General features: G+C 37.9%; 1 protein-coding gene across 5 annotated transcripts in view; it reads left to right on the top strand.

Moving 5' to 3' along the window:
• GOLGA4 (golgin A4) overlaps positions 1 to 20,846 on the top strand; it is a 103,573-nt gene that overhangs the window by 44,264 nt on the left and 38,463 nt on the right. For all 5 annotated transcript variants that reach the window (XR_013345283.1, XM_077811065.1, XM_077811064.1 and 2 more), the window contains 7 exons: positions 449 to 596; positions 7,037 to 7,215; positions 8,452 to 8,583; positions 10,190 to 10,345; positions 11,326 to 15,632; positions 17,788 to 17,909; positions 20,470 to 20,600. Coding sequence is in view for 4 of the 5 variants with exons in the window: in XM_077811065.1 (XP_077667191.1) it covers positions 449 to 596; positions 7,037 to 7,215; positions 8,452 to 8,583; positions 10,190 to 10,345; positions 11,326 to 15,632; positions 17,788 to 17,909; positions 20,470 to 20,600 (5,175 nt within the window). In the remaining variant the exon portion in view is untranslated. The remainder of the gene's footprint in view (positions 1 to 448; positions 597 to 7,036; positions 7,216 to 8,451; positions 8,584 to 10,189; positions 10,346 to 11,325; positions 15,633 to 17,787; positions 17,910 to 20,469; positions 20,601 to 20,846) is intronic.

Raw genomic sequence — 20,846 nt, 5'->3', positions numbered from 1 at the left:
GTTATGCAAAAAATAGTATCTAAAATATGATTTGGAAATGTACATATATGGTAAAAAGTGATCAGTGAAGTAATAATACCCGTCATGTGTTTGAGATAGGAAGAGTTTTAATGGCTTCTATTTTATATGGGTTCTTGTATGTACTGCACTCATCACCTTAGTATATGAGTGCCTTCCAGTAGTGTATTAAGCATTGTGACTTAATAACTGTCACATTTTTGTTTTCTCATCTTTTCCCTAGAGAAAGATGTATGCAGTGGAGTGCTTTGGGTTTTTATTTTTATATATATAAATACACACATGCACATACACACACACGCTCTGCTATATGTTGATTAGAGAATACCAGGTCTAAGAACAGAAGGTGGTGAGGTTTGTGATGATCCTTATGGATTGGCACATGCTATGTATTTATGTATTAGTCTCACCTGAAGCATTTCTTACCTAGGGCATGGTAATAGCAGAGACAAAACGACAAATGCATGAAACTATGGAAATGAAGGAAGAGGAAATTGCTCAGCTGCGTGCTCATATCAAGCAGATAACTACCCAAGGCGAGGAGTTACGAGAACAGAAAGAAAAATCTGAAAAAGCTGGTAAGAAATTCTGGAGGTTATTGGCTTTTATGTTTGAATGGGAAAAAGCTTCAGCATGGTCTGTCTGCACTCTCTCATCAGTCATCTCGTCTTTGTATTAAAACAATTCCCTGTCCTGCTAAAGTTCTTCTACCCCTTCCTACTAACATCACTGCTATGTAGGGGAAGCAAGTTCAGTTTGGTCTCTGCCTCCCAATATAACTACAGGTTGAGAACATTTTATATTGTTTTCTTTGACATCCGCATTCACTAATCCAATGATGAAATATTGTTGAACGACAACCATACCTATCCCTTTTTGCACGAGGAAAGATTGCTGTGATTTGGTGGGTTTGTATAGTTTTCAGCAGAGAAAATTGGAGGGGAAAAATATTAGTGCATTTTTGTCAGAAGTGTAGTACATATTTTCCGTAACCTCAACCGTAGGAGAGAATGTACATATGAGAGTGGAGTGGGGAAGAAGATGAAACAAGTTAGGCTTTTACATTTTAGGGGAGAACCTATGACCGTGCCTCAAAGTATTAGTATCAGAAACATCCACTAATGTATTTCTAGCTGAACATAAACACAAAGCATAATTTATTTGTTCCAGGCTTTAAACTGTTTTGTTATATAAATACACATATCAGTTTTCTTTACAAGAAAATGGGTAACATATTAAATGTGCGTGCTAATTTAGCACTAATTTAACAGCCAAACTATATTCCTTGGAAATGTATTCCTTGGAAAATAAAATGAGACCTTGTACCGCACAGCTTATAGAAGGTTTAGTTTTATTTGCATTCAGTTTGCTTTCATAATCATTTTGAGAAACTTCATCTGAAAGTTGCATTTAATGCAGCTAATAAAAAATGAGTAGTTTAATCTGCATAAACTGCACATTACAAATGTATTCTGTTGCTAAGATCTAATGAGAAGTTCAGATTCAGAAATTTTATTGCAGTTCACTTTATATTTCGGTAAAATTAGAACAGAACTTTATAAAGAAGGATTTACAACATGAGTAAATCATGTACGTTCTGAGTGATGCAAAGAAACTGACTGAGCATCTAAAGCCAAAAAAGGTAAACAGAAAATAAATATAATTCCATAGATGGTCTATTAGCAAACCTTTGGAAAACTTGTGAAAACACCAAACATCTGGCTTAGAAAACCCACTTTTCCAGTTGTTAGATTTTTTTTTTTTTAATTTTTAGCTTTATAAGAACCAGATTTCAAAACTAAGCAAATATTAGCATCAGGGTTGTATAAAATTAGGGTTTGATAATGTTTTTCAGAGATTGTAAAGTGTAATTTGTAGTATTTGCTTTTAATAATGTTTCTTTCAAAATAAGTGCATACAGGTTAGTTGTTAGTATTTTAACTTCTCTTAGCAGGAAAAATGTGCTTTAATTAGTACACCTGTAGGAATGAAGTATTTTACCGTAGCTATCTGAAATAGAACATTGAAAAAATTGAAACCAGTTGTATGTCTTGTAGTATGGAGACTAGTCCGTAAATAGCTTCTTCTTTTGGTTTACTTAGAGCTTCAAAATAGGATAGGGATGATTCCCTTGGTACTTCGCAAAATTAACTGTTGTGGTGATGCACACAATTTGACTTACAAGGGGTGTTATGCTGAGCACCGCATTTTGGGAAAGTGAAATTTCCACCCCAAATCTATTTTTAACCAAAACAGCAGCAACAACCAAAAAAAACCCCCAGACCAACAGCACACCCACAAACCACTTTGATGTATCAGTCCTGTTAGCATGTAAGCACTTGCATTCGCTGTATTGATCTTTCTATGGGTTTGAGGGCACAGTATTCTACACTGTTGAACACGCTATGAAAATAAGAATGGTTTTGGCTTCTGGATCATTTGCTGTGTCATATTGGATCCTAGTTTTCAAGTGATAGAAAGCTAGTAATCAAATTAGAGTATAGAAAATTTCTGTTAATAGTAGCTCTGAGAGATGTTTCTGTGCTTTTCCCCTTTATTCGGTTTTCCTTGCTTTGTGCGTTCTAGAAAATCATTCAGGATGAAGACTAAAATCAGTCATGTCGAGGTTCAGTTTAAGATGAAAGTGTCACACACTATTTAAAATACAGTTTGATTCAGCAGCATTAAATTACTATAATTGTAAGTTGTAAAACTACTTCATTACTAATTGTAATAGAGCAATTGACGTGGCTTTTAGGCCACAGCCTTCTTCTGTAATGACTGTAATAGTACTATTACATGCATTTATGACAGGCCTGTACATTTTGTTTAGCACAGTAAGTCCTTGAAGTTCCATACTCTTTTCACCATGTTGCCAATTTTGGTGAATGTCTGTATTCCTAGACTTGTTTATCTTCACAAAGTATTGTTACTTAACCAGAAGGGAACGTGAAAGTGAATATTTGTGGAAAGAAAATTTGTTTTATGTTAAGTAAGATATGGCTAAGATAGGTGCAAACTTACTTTCATTACACTTGTATAGCTACTGTATCATTCATAGTGACGATTTATCTGTTTAAATACAGCATGTTATAATATGTCAGGCTGTATTTTTAACTTACCTGGAATCATAAATCTGTTCACTTTCTTTCCTTTGTAGCTTTTCCTTTATAGTTAAACCATCATTTTAATTAGGTGACCTTGATGAAATGGACCATTATTTCATTTGATACAAATAACTTAAACTGGTGAATATTCACTATTATGTATGATTATGTAGCAACATGATATATAAGCTTATTTTGTAAATAAATATTACATAAAATCACAAGTATGTAAATCTCCCTATTTGATAATTACAGTTCAACTTCTTGTAGTCAGGGTGCATTATATACTGAAATCTCACAGAGCATCTTATTTTTGTGCATCCACACATGCCAATAAGTGAATTGTGGTGCCTTTCCCAAGCCTTGTATGAACAGGACTGGGGTAAGGGCTCTCTTTTTCTTACATCACACAATGGGTGCTTGAATCAGGCTCTACAAAGTAAATTCTGTGCTTCTCAGGCAATGTCAAACTTCAGTCTTTTTACCTAAACGAATTGTAACTAACTTTCTAAATCCCTGCAATATTTGGCTGTCAAGTTACAATTTATCAAAAGTAGCCAGGGTGTTTGTAAACTTGCACTTGAAAACCTCAGTCTCTTACATATTATTAAATACTTGGCATAAGTCCTCACTATTCAACATTTTGAACACTCTAGATATCCATTTAATGTTAAAGATAATAATCTATTTTAGTACCAAGTAGAATCATGCAATTATTTCTGCCTTTATTAGGCAAATTATATAGTGTTTTATTTTTCCATCTCTTTGTAGGTCATACTGGTATTCATTTTGACAATTTAAATAATTCTCCTTTAATTTACCCTTCATGGTTTACAGAGAACAAGAGCATGCTTAATAAGAATTCTAGTATATGCATTTCTTAATATTAGGTTAAATGCACAAAACAACCACTATAAGTATATTGAGTGTAACTGTCATATTGCTTATTTGAGTTGCTCTTCTCTGCAGTTGTGAGTTGGTTGAAACAGATGAAATTTGTATTTCCTCAGTCTCTTTCATATCCATGCTCAGTGCAGTATTCTCTAGTTTTCGCCCCTTGGCGGTATTGTAGTTGAAGATTACCGCATCAGTACTCTTGAAGTATTGGTTATCAGGAACCCTTGATAATACAGACTGACATTAAATGAAATTTTAAAAAATTAGATATTTTCACCATGTGTACTTACTGTTGTAGAGCAGTGTTTAAAAAATTGTCAAGAACTTGCCAGTGCAAGGGGTGGTGGTGGTGGTGGTGGTAAAAATAATAAAAGTTACCCTACTTTTCCTCTAACACAGACTTTTTTTTAAAAAAAATGAAAGCTTAGATTCTACAGCATTGATGGCTTTAGTCACAATGGACACAAAAGATGCCTATTTGACGAGGGTGAGCTGGTGAATGGGATTTTGCAAGGCTAGACTATAGTATTGTTTGCTATATTTCTTGAATTTGTGTTTTGCTGAGATACGTTAGAGAGGATTAACTTTAATGTTGTTCCAAATGTTTGTATTTTAACATGTCTGTTTTAGTAGTCCCTGTGCTAGTGGAGAGAAGGACTTTGCTTTCTGGGTTCAGCCTAGAGATGTTTTAATGAACAAACAAGGCTTATTATTACAGTTTTATAGCCTCAGTAGGGAAAAAAAAAAGTCCTGATAGGTGCAAAATTAGTCAGTTTTGTTTAACTGGAAGGATGCTAGTTTAACCTCCTGCTGGTTTGAAATGATCACTTGAGTGTCATATTACACTAGAATTAACTACCTTGAATAAAAATATTAGGTTCTTGCTTATATACCAAAAGTGCCTGAGATGCATAGAATTTCACTTTTAGAGAACAGAATGTCTTCCTGTGAAGTGTTGCTTCCTTGTGCTGTCATGTACCCTTGACCTTTTATCCACCAGCTTATCTAACTTTCCCCTCAGCATTGTGCTTCTGCTTATGGTGACGGAGCTGGCCTGCTGCATGTTGCTAAACTGCTACATTTTAGTAGTCAGTCCTAGTGTGAACTTGAAATCTTTTATCTGATGGATCTGCAGGCTATGGCAAATGCACTCCCCCCAGTAATTAACAAATGGCTTACATGACATTGCAGCATATATTACTCAGCCCAAGTGTTGAAAGTGTGAGATGATCTTATGAATAAAAAGTTAAATAAATTTGAAATTTTTAATGGCAGTTTTTATTTCTGAATCTACTTCTGGTAAAAACTGTTACTTTTTTAAAAAAGGTAATTTGTGACACTGGCATTGTGGATACTCTGTGTAAAGGACTTACGGACAAACTATAGCTGGCTGTACATAGGTTTGCAGGAGAAAGTGAGGGAGATCACTCTAGCCCATGCAAGTGCACCAGTGCAGGCTGTATCCATAGTAGGGTTCGCCAGGTGCCCGATTTTTTACCAGAAAGTCTAGTTGAAAAGAGGACCTGGCAGTCTGGGTCAGATGTACTGATCAGACACCAAAAGTAGGTTACCATGGGGCAGAGGTAAGCGCTGGGTCATTAGCCTGCACCAGCCCCTGCTCAGCCAGGGCTGTCTCCTACCTGCAGGCAGACTCCTTGTCAGGCTGCAGCAGCTCCTGTCCCAGCCCTGGAGCAGAGGGAGCCTAGCAGGTGAGGAGGGAGGTAGAGATGATCCAAGAAGCGACAACGAGGGATGGGGGGAAGGAGCACTCGATGGGGGCAAAGAGCATGCAATGGGGTTTTGGGGGAAGAGGTGGAAAAGGGGACAGGGTCTGGGGAAGAGGCGAAGAAGGGCCATGGCCTCAAGGAAGGAGATGAAGCAAGGGAAGGGCTTTGGGGGAAGAGACTGGGTAGAGGACAGGGCCTCGGGGGTCCAGTTACCAGCAGCTAGAAAGGTCACAACCCTAGTCCATACTTGATTTATATGCACTGGCGAAAGTGGAATAGGGGATATGGACTATTGCTGACCCCAGAAGGTGCATGCCTGGTTGGGCTGCGGGGTTGTGCACTAGCAGAGCTGTTTGTCTTAGAGCTCTGTGCACTTCTTTTTAGCAGCGCTGACTGAGCAGAGTGTACATTTCCACCCTGTTTTATATTGGTATACTATATATAAAAAACGTGCAAAAAAGAATCTCCAGTGTTTTTAATGCTTATAATGTATTTAAACACTTCAGTTCTTCTGATCATTAAAGCAGGAGGGAGGTTTTAAAAAAAATCTGAGTCAGTGTTTTGCTACTGTCAGAAAAAAATATCATTTTCTAGTTCCCATTATGAGGACTCACAAAAAAGCTTTCTCAAGAAATTTAACTCCAAAAAGTCATAATTTGGGTGAACATAATTATTTTAAGAAAATAAGTCTCTTGAAAATGCAGGAGTAGGCTCAGAAATGAAGATTATAGTTAAAAGCTTTATTTTTAAATGTAATTCAAACACCATAAATGCAAAGTGTCTTTCACCTTTCAAACTCATGGGCAAGTAAAATATCTGGATGTTTTTTAATACATAATAAAAATATGTAACGATAAGTGGATATACATTCCAGTCCTGGCTTTCTACTTATTCTACCAATAATTCTAGTGGAAGATTTCTTTAAAATAAACTGGTGATAAGTTACCTTTTCTTCATGGCGCATTCTTCAGTCCTTTTCAGTTAGTCAGGATAAGAAAGCTAGAGGAAGAGCTGTGGTTTAATATGTTTATAGTTGGTGCACTTCATTCTGATTCTGGGTGAGCAAAATATATAGTAACCTAAATGCAGTAGTGGTCTAGGAATTCGCAACTACTGTTCTGTTCTCTTCCCCTTCCTGATTAATGAGCCCAAGTTAGCATACGGTGGATTGTTAGGGTCAGATTCTTCTGTCTGGTGTGTAACTTATAGTCAGTAGGAGCCCTGCGCACATATCAAGGAAAATAATTATTTCTGGAATATGAAATATCTTTGTTTTCTTTCTTGCAGCATTTGAAGAGCTTGAGAAGGCTCTGAGTACAGCCCAAAAGGTAGAGGAAGCACGGAAAAAGCTGCAAGCAGAGATGGATGAAAAAATTAAAGCAATAGAAAAAACAAGTGAGGAAGAACGTGTAAACCTTCAACAAGAGTTAACCAGGGTGAAGCAGGAGGTGGTTGAGATTATGAAGGTAAAAGTTAAGGCTGAGTATGTATCATTTGTTTTTAAATTAATGCTTTAATTTAACAAAGGTTTGGCTGTAAAATGTGTTAACGTATCCGGGCTTGTTTTCAAACTCCTCACTGTTTAATAGAAAAAAAATAAATTCTAAGGAAAAATGTGTTCAGTAATAAAATACTGCAGTAATTTAAACCTTCCCAAATTAATCTGTCCCTTTCTCTGGCAGCCTGTGAAACCTCAACATTAGGATGTGAAAGGAAATGCACACAAACGGCTCAGAACTGACCTCTTGGTTGCACGCTGTTTAATCAGTGTCTCTGGCAGCGCACCTGAAATAGTCACGATAGACACCGCTTTTCTACTGGCTTCTTAAAATATTCCAGTGCTGTTTGTTACAAAGGAAAGCGGAGTATGGTTAACATATCAGGGTTTTTTTGTCTCTATTATGGTTATGATTTTTAAACTAGAGTACTTTTTATTGAGCATTTTTAATCTAACAAGTCTAAAGATTTTAAAAGCCTGCCACAGTGTGTGCTTTTGTAGAATGTGCTCTCATTCCATCCACTGTATTCGGATATAAATCTGTGTTCCTCCATCTTATTTTTCTAATAATTTTCAATTTGAACAGCAATTTCTTGTGTTTATTTGTTACGTTATTAACTTTTCTATGGTAATAGATTGCCACACTATAGTTCTAATATGGTGTTTTAGGTGAATGTGGTTTGTAGCTGGGGGAGGATTTATAAACTTGTTTACATAAATAATTTACCTACCTGTGTAGGCCTTCAAATCTGACTAAACAGTATCTCTGGTTATGATTTCACCAGCTGAGCTTTGTCCTGAATGTTGGCTTATGAAACTGACTTACTGAGCATAGAAAGGGAGCTACAGACAGTAGCTTATATCCTAAAGCTGTGAGAAAATTTTCTCCAATTTAAAACAAAATTAAAACCATAAATGGGTTTGGGAGCATGGTTGGGAAAGACCTCAGAGTTTGGTTATTCTGTCACTAGCACTATGCATGAGGTGACAAAGCATGGAAAAGCATTTCAGAAACTTTAAAATAACTTCTTCTTTGGGATTATTCTTTTAATATGTAATTTTAATGTCTTTTACTTATGCATGTTGAGTAACATGTTGCCTGTTAAAGGGAAGCAATTAGACAATTCCCTTTGTTACTCACAGTAGCATTGTTCCTCCACTATATGAGAAATAATGCAAGGGACGTTTGTTTATTGATTTACAGAAGTCTTCAGAAGAGCGTGTTGCTGAGCTAGAGAAATTGCATAAAAGAGATCTGGCTACCAAAGAGCAAGAGCTAAATGAGAGATTACAGGTTCAAGAAAAGGAGTTCCAGGAGAAGATGAGGGCAGCTCTTGTAAGCATCCCTACAGTGTACAAGATTACTTCTGGCAGAGCTGGGTGGGAATAGAAGTCTGTCTGTATGGTAAACCCTTGTCTCACCCCTAAATCTCACTGCCTTTCAGTAATCTCTATTGGACCCTGGTAAGTGTATCCCAGGCATTCCAGGAGTCCGAGACATTCAGTATGGATACTGCAGCTGGTTTTTATATGCCTTGCTGCTTAATTGAGATAATGAGTCACTTGAATCGGCCAGCACCTGCAGTTGTGTTAACACTCAGAGAGAGAAGGTGGGTGAGGTAATATCTTTTATTGGACCAATTTCTGTTGGTGAGAGACACAAGCTGTTATCACTCCAGAAAGAGATCTTGGAGTCACTGTGGATAGTTTCTGAAAACATCCACTCAATGCACAGTGGCAGTCAAAAAAGTGAACAGAATATTGGGAATCATTAAGAAAGGGATAGATAATAAGACAGAAAATATCATATTGCCTCTATATAAATCCATGGTATGCCCACATCTTGAATACTGGGTGCAGATTTGGTCGCCCCATCTCCAAAAAGATTATATTGGAATTGGAAAAGGTTCAGAAAAGGGCAACAAAAATTATTAGAGGTATGGAACAGTTTCCGTATGAGGAGCGATTAAGACGGGGACTTTTCAGCTTGGAAAAGAGACAACTGAAGGGGAATATGATAGAGGCCTATAAAATCATGACGGGTGTGAAGAAAGTAAATAAGGAAGTGTTGTTTACTCCTTCTCATAACACAAGAACTAGGAGTCGCCAAATGAAATTAATAGCCAGCAGTTTAAAACAAACAAAAGGAAATATTTTTTCACTCAATCTGTGAACTCCTTGCCAGAGGATGTTAGGAACGCCAAGACTATAACAGGGTTCAAAAAAGAACTAGATAAGTTCATGGAGGATAGATTCATCAATGGCTACTAGCCAGGATGGGCAGGGATGGTGTCCCTAGCCTCTGTTTGCCAGAAGCTGGGAATGGGCGATTAGATGGATCACTTGATGATTACCTGTTTGGTTCATTCCTTCTGGGGCACCTGGCATTGGCCACTGTCAGAAGACAGGATACTGGGCTAGATGGACCTTTGGTCTGACCCAGTATGGCCGTTCTTATGTTCTAAGCTTTTGAGCCACACAGAGCCCTTTTTCAGGTCAGAAGTTGGTCCAACAAAAGATATTACCTCACCCACCATGTCTCTCTAATATTCTGGGACCAACACGGATACAATTAGGCTGCATTAACACTCAGTTCACATTTTTAAGATTGTTCTCTCAATCATGAAGATTAGAAGCTTAATTTTTATTTGAAAGTATAGATTCTGCAGAAGATGGTGGATTATAAGTATGTTAGCTTGTGGCTATTTACCTGGCAAAACTTTCTATTTACTGCTGGTGTGGGGATTTTGCAAATTTTATGTTTATGTTGATATGAAAAACAAAGTTGATTGTGGGTAGAAAATGTAGTTATATAGTCCTTTGAAATGAGATTTCCTTTTCTTTTGATAATTGCTTTTTAGATCCATATCATGGTGTAAAAAGAGTTACTTACTGGAGGTTGCTTTTGTGCAATATTGTTTTATTCATAATTTTTGACACAGGAAAAAAGTCAAAGCGAGTGTTTACAGACAGTACAAGAAAAAGAGCAACAGGAATCCCTGGCATTAGAAGAATTAGAACTGCAGAAAAAAGCAATACAATCAGAGTGTGAGAAGAAACTTCAGGACATGCAGCAAGAAATACAGACATCTAGAACTGTGAGTAAAATAGTCAAAATTTTAACTAACCACTTTTCTGCATATTAAGTTTCATGCTAGTAGATATGGTAGACTTATATGAATTTGCTATGATGAAAGACTGTCATACTTAAAACATGTATTTTTGCAGCACCAGAAATTAAACTGTTACCATGATGTGCTGCAGTTTATAATTTTGTGGAGCGTTAAATGGCAGAACATGGAAATATGCTTGTTTCATATTCATGCCTAGGGCATGAACTTGTATTCCCCAGGCAGAATTTTTGTATAGCTTGCCTAGCTCAAAGAGGTCAATCTTTTTGGCCTCTTGGTGGTACCATGATATAAATGTTAATAATAAATAATGATCAAGTGAATAAGACTTTGCTTGAGTGAGAGTTTGAAGGATCTGACCCTTTAGGTCACAAGTAAAACAATTTTATCTACTTGTTACCTAACGGATGTTTTATACATTACTAAACCACTACAGAATTATTCTAAATTGGCAGTTTGTGCTCAAAACAGGTCAAGGATTACAATATCAACAGTGTAAAGGCCAGAAATAAGGTACGTTATCAGATGTGTGCGACTGCTACTGAGCACCTGCTGACACTCAAACTACTGGAACCAGAGCCATCAGCCTCTCAAGCTCAGAGCAGTTCTGATGACTTACCTCATGTATTTATTAAATTATTTAAAACCCTTTCAAAGAAGTTATCACATTTAAATTTTTAATATAAGTGAAATAGAAGGATTTCTTTTATTTTATTATTACCATATAACTTAGTGGAAACAAAATTAATAACTGACAATACAATAAATGGCTTACGTAAAACAAATTGATTCTGTTTGTTTTAGTGTATTGTTGATGATGATTATTTTAAGTGGGCGACAGTTGGAATTTGTAGAATTTGAATCTGGTAAATAATTAAGCAGGCATTACAATTCTTTATATTAAACATTGTTTATTCATACCACCTTTTAAAATCTTCTTTCAACAGAGAATTCTTGAATTGGAAAGTTCCCTTGCAAAGTATTCACAAGATGACAAAAGACAATTGGAGGAACTAACTACTTTGATAGAGTCTGAAAAAAACAAGCACAATAAAGAAATTACTGTAATGGTTGAAAAGCACAAGGAAGAGCTAGAAAACATGAAGCAGCAGGAGGAAGAACTTTGGACAGAAAAACTGCAAATCTTAAAGCAACAGCAACAGTCCACAATAGAAAAATTGAGAGAGAAACATAAACAAGAAATGGATATAATGTTGAAAGAAAAAGAGTCAGTTTTCCGTGCACACATAGAAGAGATGAATGCAAAAACATTAGAAAAGCTTGATGTGAAACAAACAGAGCTAGAAGCATTATCTTTCGAGTTATCAGAAACACTAAAAATACGTCATGACCTAGAACAAGAGCACTTTGTATTGAAAGATGATGTAGATAAAACAAAGCAGGAGTCTGAGGCAAAACTGGAACAACAGAGAAACCACTACCAGGAAAAAATTGACATGATGGTTAAAGAGCATGACGTATCTGTCCAAGAAATTGAGAAGGCACACACAGAAGAAACTAACCAACTCAAGGTACAGTTGGAAGAAAAAGAAAAACATCTGGAGGAATTAAAAGCACAAGAACATAAACTAAAGGAATCGCTTGAAATATCTGAAGCTGAACTTAAGCAAGTGTCTGCTAAACTAGGAGACCTCTGCCAGTCACACCAAAATATCTCCAGTGAGCAGGCAAAGGTTTATGAAGGACAGTTAACAGAGCTGCAACAAAAGTTGATAAATATGGAAGCTGAAAAATCACATCTTAAAGAACAGATTTTAAGAGCTGAATCACAGCTGAATGAAGTTAGGACTGAATTAGACTCTTACATATCCCAGGTACATGACTTGAGGCAGCAGCTGGAAGACCAGAGGAGAGAAAACACGCAGAAAATAACCTCTCTAAAGCAACAGTATGACTCTCAACTGAAAGATCTCAGTACAGAAATTGATCAGGCAAAGAGAGATTTGGTTGAGAAGGAAAATCAACTTGAACAACTAGAAAAGCAGCAGAGCCAACAGGTGGAAGAGCTCAAACAGAAGATATCAGCCAAAGAGGAGAGAATTAGTGCTTTACAAGTTGAATATGAAAATAGTTTTAAACAACAAGGAACCAAGATGGAAAAAATCAAACAAAAAGCAAAAGAGATGCAAGAAACGTTCAAGAAGAAACTTTCAGAACAAGAAGCTAAACTGAAAAAAGAATTTGAAAACAAGCAGTTGGAATTCAGTCAGAAAGAGAAACATTTCAGTGCAAAAATGCTGGAAATGGCACATGCCAGCTCAGCTGGAATAAATGATGCTGTGTCAAAACTGGAAATGAATCAGAAGGAGCAACTAGAAAGTCTTGCAGAAGCTCATAGGCAGGAACTAGAAGAAGTTGCTCAAACATGGGGAAAAAAACTCAATCAGCAGGTGGAAGAGCTCAAGGAAAAGCACGAAACGGAACTACATAAAAAACAGAAGGAAGTTGGAGACCTGAAACAGAAGCTTGCCACCTTCAGTGCTGAGAAAGAGGGGACTAACATCGAGATCACCCGGCTGAAGGAAGAACAAGTGAAGAGAGACGAATCTTGGAATGAATTGCAAAAACAACTAAAGCAGTTATTGGCACAGGTGAACACCTTGTCACAAAGTGAAAGTGATCTCAAAGCACAACTTGAAAAACTAGAAGATGACCTCAGTCACTCTCTGAAGGACAGGGCTGTATTACAGGAACAGCTCAGGGAGCAGAAAACAATGGAAGAAAAACACAAGATCAAAGTTACAGAACTGACAGATATGCTGAAAACATCTGATGAAAAACTCCAAATTCTGGAATCCTCATACTGTAAAGAACGTGAGGATTATGAGAAAAAACTAGAGGATAAACATTTGGCGAGTCAGCAAAAACAAATTGAATTTGAGAGGTTGTCAAGCGAACTATCAGCACAGCTAGATATTTACTGGAAGGAAGCTGACGCTTTATTGCAAACTAAAACCAATGAAGTAATTGAAAAATGTACTGAAAAAATTAATTTAGTAATTTCCAGAATTGCACATTGTCAGCATCAAACTACAAAAATTAAAAAAGCAATATTAATTAAAAACTGTAAAATTCCTGAACTAGAAACACAACTTAGACAAATAACAGAACATCATACTGCAGTAAATAGCTCTTTGCAGGAGTCCACACAACAGTTACAAGATAAGGAAAATGTAATTATACTCATGAAAGCTGACATTGAAAGACTTGTAACAGAAAAGGAGCTGTTGCAAAAAGAAGGAGGGCATCAGCAACAGGCTGCAACAGAGAAGGAAACTTGTATCACACAGTTAAGGAAAGAATTATCTGAAAATATTAATGGTGTCACTTCAATGAGAGAGGAGCTTAAGGAAAAAGAATCTGAGATCTGTGCTCTCAACAAGCTTGTGACTGAACTAAATGTCAAACTTGAAAACAGCGTAGGTTTAACAGAAAAAGAAGCAGCCATATCTTTGTTAAGCAAGCAACACCAAGAGGATCAACTGCAATTATTGAATCAGGTGCAGGAATTATCTTCCAGGGTTGAGTCACTGAGTCAGGAAAAAGCATCAGCTTTGGAGCAGGTAGACCACTGGATGAACAAACTGTCAGAATGGAAGAAAAAAGCACAGTTAAGGTTTACCCAGAATCACAATACTATTAAAGAATTACAAAGTAAGCTTGAATTAAATAATATCCAAGCTGGTGGAAAGGATGAAGAAATAAATCAACTGAAGGAAGAGCTGGATAAGCAAAGCAGGAATTTAGATAGTTTGAAAGCTGTAATGGAACAAAAGCAGAGGAGAAGGGAAAAGCAAGAAGGAGAATTAACTGCAGAGTTAAAAATCCAAACGGCAAGAACTGCTGAGCTGGAGGAACACATTGCTCGGAAAACAGCGGAAAATGATTCTTTAATGGAAGAACTTAAAAGGCACAACGAGCGAAGAGACAGTGAGCAAAAAGAGCTTGTTCAGCAACTTCAACAGGCTGAGGTTGTAGTTGTCGAAAAGGACAACAGGTTCAAGGAGGCTGAAGAAAAAGTGCTAAGTCTTGAAAAGCAAATGGATTCAGTGAAAGCTGAACTCGATACAAAGCAGAGAGAATTTGAACAAATGAAAACTGCAATGATAAAAAGCAAAGAAGAAGAGTTGAAGATGCTGGAAGATAGGATGAATGCAGAAAACACTATCAAATTAGCAGACCTGAAGAAAAAGGCGGAACAAAAAATAGCTTCTGTTAAAAAGCAGTTGACCTCTCAAATGGAAGAAAAGGAACAACAGTTAAAGCTATCTATGGAAAATCAGTTAAAAGATTTAGAACAAAAAATGCAGGAAAGAGAGGCCAAAATTTTGGATTTAGAAGAAAAAAATAGATTAATAAGAGATTCAGCAGACTTGGAAAGAGAAATAATACAAAAAGTAGAAAATGTAAAAACTTCCTTAGAGCAAGAAAAAGCCAGTGTGCTAGAGAATGTACGACAGATGTATGAAGAGAAAATAAGTGTAATACAAAAAGACTTAACAGATAAGGATGGATTATTACAGAAGTATGAGAACGAGCAACAAGAAAGTAATGACTCTAAGCTAAAAATGAAAAGCCAACAGGAGGAACTCTTTAAAAAATTGGAATGTACTGAGAAAAAGCTACAAGAAGAACAAAGTGTAATCAAAAGGCTCCAGAAAGAAATAGAGGAAAAAAATAAGAAATATTCTTTGTTACTGGATCAACACACACAAGGTGGTGATGACTTAGCAAGCATCAGAGAAGAATTAAAAGCCCAAGTACAAAAATATCATGGTATGGAAAATGTGATTGGAAACTTACAGAAACAGCTTCAAGAAAAAGATGAAGTCAGTCAGTCTTTGGATCAGAAGATAAGAGAGTTGGAGGATGATATAATAAAGAATAAAGAAGCATGGAAGGTTGAGATGGAAGAGGTAACTTTTAAATATGAAGAAAAATTGCAAGGTCTCCAGCAGCAGTTGGATGAAAGAAATAGCCAGCTGAAAATTTTTGAAGAAAATGTAAAAGAAGAGACTAAGTCTGATTTGGAGCTGCAGAAATTTCTTGGTGATATGCAGACTCAGCAAAAGGAGTTGCAAGCTAAACTGGAGGAAGCTGACAGAGAGAAGCAAAAACTGCGCAAAGAAATAAGCAAGGTACAGAAGGATTTGCGTACGTTGCGGAAGGAGCATCAGCAGGAACTAGATATAATGAAGAAGGAATCTTTAGAAGAAATGGAACAGAAAATCAGGTATTGTCTATATTCCTTAGTCCATTAAACTTTTTTTTTTTAAAGTGATCGTTAGTCACTTTAACCTGAAGATAAATACATATATTTTTAAGCTTATTTGATACCAGTAAAATAGAGATTAATATTTTACTAAGGATTTATTTTTAAAAAAATAAAGCACTTGAAAGTAATGTTTTACAAACAAGTGAAAAAATAAGCTTTAGTTTCATAAACCAAAGAAAAGTACAGTATTTTGCAAAAAAATATATATCACTCTTGGTTTGGGCTCAGTGATGTTTTTGCAGCTTTCCTGTACAACTTAATCCTGGTGGAATTTTGCACCAAAAATTAAAAATTCTGCACACAATATTTAAAAATTCTGCATATTTTATTTGTCAAAATAACACAGTATAATCACACCAGTTTCAATTATTTTTGGTCATTTATTTCAAAATACCTGTCAGCAAGTATGTCTGTAACAATACAGACAACAAAAAAGATTTAGGAAATATTTTTTGACAAATAGATTCCTTACTAGGCATATTAATACAGAACTCTGAGAAATAATTAAGTTAAACTACAATACAGAACTGTATTTTCCGCACCGCTCAGAAGCAGTGCAAAGGCTTGGGAGAGTCCGGGGTAATGGAGGAGCTGAGTTAGAGGGAAGTAAATTGCTGGGAAGGAGCCTAGGTGTGAACTTGGAGGGTTGTTGGGTGTGGGTGGGAAAAGTATGGAACAGTTTTTTGGGGGAGTCAGGGGGGGATTGTTAGGGATCTTCCCCCATGCAGACCCTGGCTGACCCCTAGCCTCTCCCATTCAGTCAGACACATCTGCCCCTGTCTCCATGTGCCCTCACCCAGCCACTCCCCTGTCTCTATGTAGCTCTGCATCCCCTTCCCCATCACCATGTGTCCCTGTGCTCCCCCCCAGCCACTCCCCTGTCCCTGTAACTCCCTGTATCCCCTGCCCATCCCCGTGTCCCCTCTCCCCGCCCCATGTGTCTGTGTCCCCACCCAGTCACCCTCTATTCTTTTTCCCCGTCCCCATGTGTGTCTGTGCCCCCCAGCTACTCCCCTGTCCATATGTCTCTGTGCCCCCACCCAGCCACCCCCTTCACTATGTAGCTCTGCATCCCCATCCCCATGTGTCTCTGCACCTCCCTCCCCCCGTGGCCCTGTGCCTCCACTCCCATTCAGCCCCTGCCCCAGTCTGTCCTCCCCGACTAGCCTTTATGAGCCCCTGTCTGACCCTCTCAGCAGCCCCACGCTGTCTGTCTCCCCATAACCCCTGTCTCCTGCAAAGGCAGCTCTGTCTCTTCCCTCACTGTCGCGGAGCTGCAGTTTTACTCTATCACCACATCGCCCTCTGGTGGGGAAAAAGGCAGAACTGCAGCAACATTTTGGCAGAAGCTTTTTTCTGCACACAGAATAAGAAATCTCCAGAGCTCATTAATTATGCATGTGTGCTGTAGCGCAGAATTCCCCCAGGAGTAACAAGTGCCTCTCAATACACATCTTAAAATATACACACAGTTTTAATGTCCTCAAAATGGAGAATGGGGAAAGGAGGTTAAGAAAACATGATACTTCAGAAGATTTAGGCAGAGTACAACTATGGGCCTAAATTTGCAAAAGTAATGTGATTTTTGAATGCTTCCCCTACCTTCTAAAAGGTTGCCCACCTTTAAGGTGCCTTAGGTTGTACCCAAAATGGAGTTGAAAATTCAGGCAGTGAACTTCAAAGAAGGAGGTACAAGCTGATTTTTAAAAAAAACAAAACCTCTGTGTTTGTGTGTGCTTGTGCTTGTGTGTCAGAAAAACATGGTATACTGTTGAGAGCCCTAACAGTTTCTCAACCCAGGTTTTGTCTAATAACGCTGTCTACATACAGAGCATTAGTATGTTGATCTTCCCTGAGCAAAAGTTCCATGACTCATTTTTATTGGTCTCTTCCATCTTGGCAGAACACCTGGGTCTTCCAGGTGCATCCCATAGGAAAGGAGCAAATAGCCTCCCTGGGCCCCAGGGAATTAATCCCAGAGCCAACCTTCCCCTCGATGCAAAACCATGCTTAAGTAAGAGTCTTGGAGAGACTACTAAACTACCTTTGGTCTTTCCTTCATATGCTTCAGATCAGTAATGAATTTCTTGACTATTTTTGTTCTGTTGTACAGAATTGAACAGGAAGATAATGAACTAAAGCACAACTCCACCTTAAAGCAGTTGATGAGGGAGTTTAATACTCAGCTGGCTCAAAAGGAGAGGGAATTGGAAACAGCTGTACGTGAAACTATCAGTAAGTGAAATGTTGTTGTAATCTGTGTGGATTTGTTGTTTTGTTGTCTGTTACAAATACATTTGTCAATTTCAGGTTAACTTTTGTGGGGTCAGTTTCATATGAGTATCATAGAGGAGGAAGAGTCACAGATCTGGATAGTAGCCATTGTTGTATGAAGTTAGCCCTGCCTAGAGGGCTACCAGGTCAGGAAAACCAGGTCAGGGGAAAAAAAAACTTCTTCTGCAGTAGGGAATATTATTCTTGCCTAGGGAGCAATTGTAAAGCTTGTAAGATGCACACTGGAAACTTTGTACTTTTGCATCTGTTCTTTCTTATACCCAGAGACTGGGTTCCCTAGCTGTTGCTGTGGATTTCTGCACCTGCCAGTGTGTAAGACACCTGACTTGTGTAAGACACCCAACTTTTTAGGAATGTCTACAGGTAAATTGTAGGTACATGAGATGATTTGTAACCTGTTACATGAGAGGAAAGTCAAAGTACAGTAAATGTATTTGGTTGGTGAGTTTGCATTTTAAAATTTGTGTTTTCAGCATAACACACTTATAACAAGCATTAGACAAGGGTGTCTGACTGTAGTCTTTGATGGCAATTGTTTAAGAAAATGTATATTTGATTATGAATTGGAAATACATTCCCTGAGCTGCACCCTGCAGCTTTTAGCCCTGAGAGTCAGTCTAACTTGTGCCAGCTGAAAATGGTCCCAAAAGGATCATATGTCAGCTGGGAATAGCTGAAGCACAACATGCTTCTTCATCTACATTTTGCCTGCCCCTGTGCCTAAAACTGTGAGGGGAAGGGGGAGGCATAGGAATTGGTTATTTTGTCTCTGTGCTTGCTAGAGATGCCCCTGTACCTGGGGAATTGAGACAGGGAATTGCAGATGTTTTCTGCTCCCTCATCCTGGCAGAATAGGGCTCTAGATTCAGGCCAGGACATGGAACTAAAACTGCTACAGGGGCACTCATGGATGATCTCCTGTCAATGGATAGAGGTTAGACATCTGTTCTTATCCTCTTTTACCTCTCTCTAGCATTCAGCACTCTAGCATTCAGCACTTCAGTGAGATACTGGTGTCCTATCCAAGAGAGGTGACAAGGGTCCAGGGTAATATGCTAAAATGGTTGGGTGTATCCATAGAGGGAGACACCCAATGAGTAGTGATGGGAAACTCCACCTCCACTAGACCATTCACTTGTGCAGTCTCAGAGGGATCAGTTGTCTCTCTAGTCCTTTTCAACATTTACATGCACCCACAAGTTGAACTGGTCTTACAAAATGGACTCAAATGCCAGCACTAGGTAAGTGAGTCATTCAGCTCTGCTTATTCTTCTCCACTACCACCAAGATAATCCAGTGTTCGGACAAGATAGCTCATGAATATAGAACAACTGGCTGAACAAGCAAGACATCAGTGAGGCGGTGGGCAGAGGAAAGTATTTTGAAGAGTTTGCGGCTATGGTGCAGTCTCCTTTGGTTGAAGGTACACACTCAAAATTGGTCAACCAAGTCTTTAGTTTAGGAATGCTTCTGGATTCTTTCCTGATGGTAAGGTCTTGTATAGCAACATTCGGGGTAACACTTTTGACCGTCTCTGGTTGGCTAGGAAAATCTGTTCCATCCTGGTGGATAAAGACCTGGCCTCACTTATTCTTGCCTTCATCACCTCTTGGCTGGACTAGAACAATCAGATATACCTGGGCACAAAGACTGCTGTGCTTAGGAAACTCCCAACTAGTACATAATACTGCAGTGCTTCTCAGCAATACAGGCTGCTGCGAGCACAACAAACCTATCCTCTGCTCTATATGCTGACTTCACATAGAATATCAAGTCAAGTTCAAGGTCTCAGTCCTTATCTTCAAGGCTCTCCATGGCCTAGGTCCAGGATAGCTTTAAGACCACCTAAAGCCCTGAGATAAAGAGCATGTCAACAACTTCATTCCTTGGAACAGAGGAACTCTTTAACAAAAGTAAATTTCATCTTTGTGAGACAACTTTCTCGGGGCCAGTCCTGGACTGTGGAATGAACTTCCTGAGGACCGTCACAAACCTCGCTGCCTTTTGATTCAAATGCAAAGCACACTTCTTTGACTTTGCCGTCTCTAACATAAATACATGTATATTTAAAAAAAAAAATCCCTTATCAAAACAAAGACAGTCCAAGGATGAGAGAACAAACATGCAGCAGATAGTCACGTTGCTTAATGCACAGCTGGATGACACTCAGTTACTATGATCATGTGTATGGTATAAAAACGTACATAGTATAGTAGCATTGAATCTGCTGCTAAGTATTATGACCTTTCACCTTCTTGAAATCTGTTCGGCACTCAGGCTGGAAAAAAGAGACACCCTACTTTTAGACCATGTATAGCATGAATTGTTTGACTTCCTTGATTTTTGCCTCTTGAAAGATTTTTTTCCTTCTCATATACCTTTACAGAAGTGACTTCAAATCTTACTTTTTAATCTTGGTCATAATGTGATGTTGTTTTTTATTTGTTAAAATATAGCTACCTACTCAGTTGTGATATTTCTTGACTTTTTTAAAAAACAGGTAAAGCCCAGGATGTGGAAACTGAACTGATAGAAACCCATCATGCAGAGACAACACAGTTGCATAGAAAAATTGCTGAAAAAGATGACGATCTAAAAAGAACTGTAAAAAAGTATGAAGAAATCCTTGAGGTATCTTTCTTGAGAGTGATGTGATTCACTACATTTCAGTATAATTCTGTTTTTTAAACTTCCCAATGGGTTCTTTTAGGCAAAAATTTTAATCTTTATAGGAGATTTTTAAAAACACATTATTATATAAATGCTTCTTATGGGTTTAATATTTCAGATTAAATTTTTTTGTTTAGATCTAAATATTCCCCTGCAGCAGGGGTGGTCAACCTGAGCCTGAGAAGGAGCCAGAATTTACCAATGTAC

Source organism: Eretmochelys imbricata, chromosome 2 (genome assembly GCF_965152235.1).
Source record: "Eretmochelys imbricata isolate rEreImb1 chromosome 2, rEreImb1.hap1, whole genome shotgun sequence".
NCBI classification, from domain to species: domain Eukaryota; kingdom Metazoa; phylum Chordata; order Testudines; family Cheloniidae; genus Eretmochelys; species Eretmochelys imbricata.
Note: the sequence above shows the minus strand (reverse complement) of the source record. Positions and strands in the feature narration are given on the sequence as shown.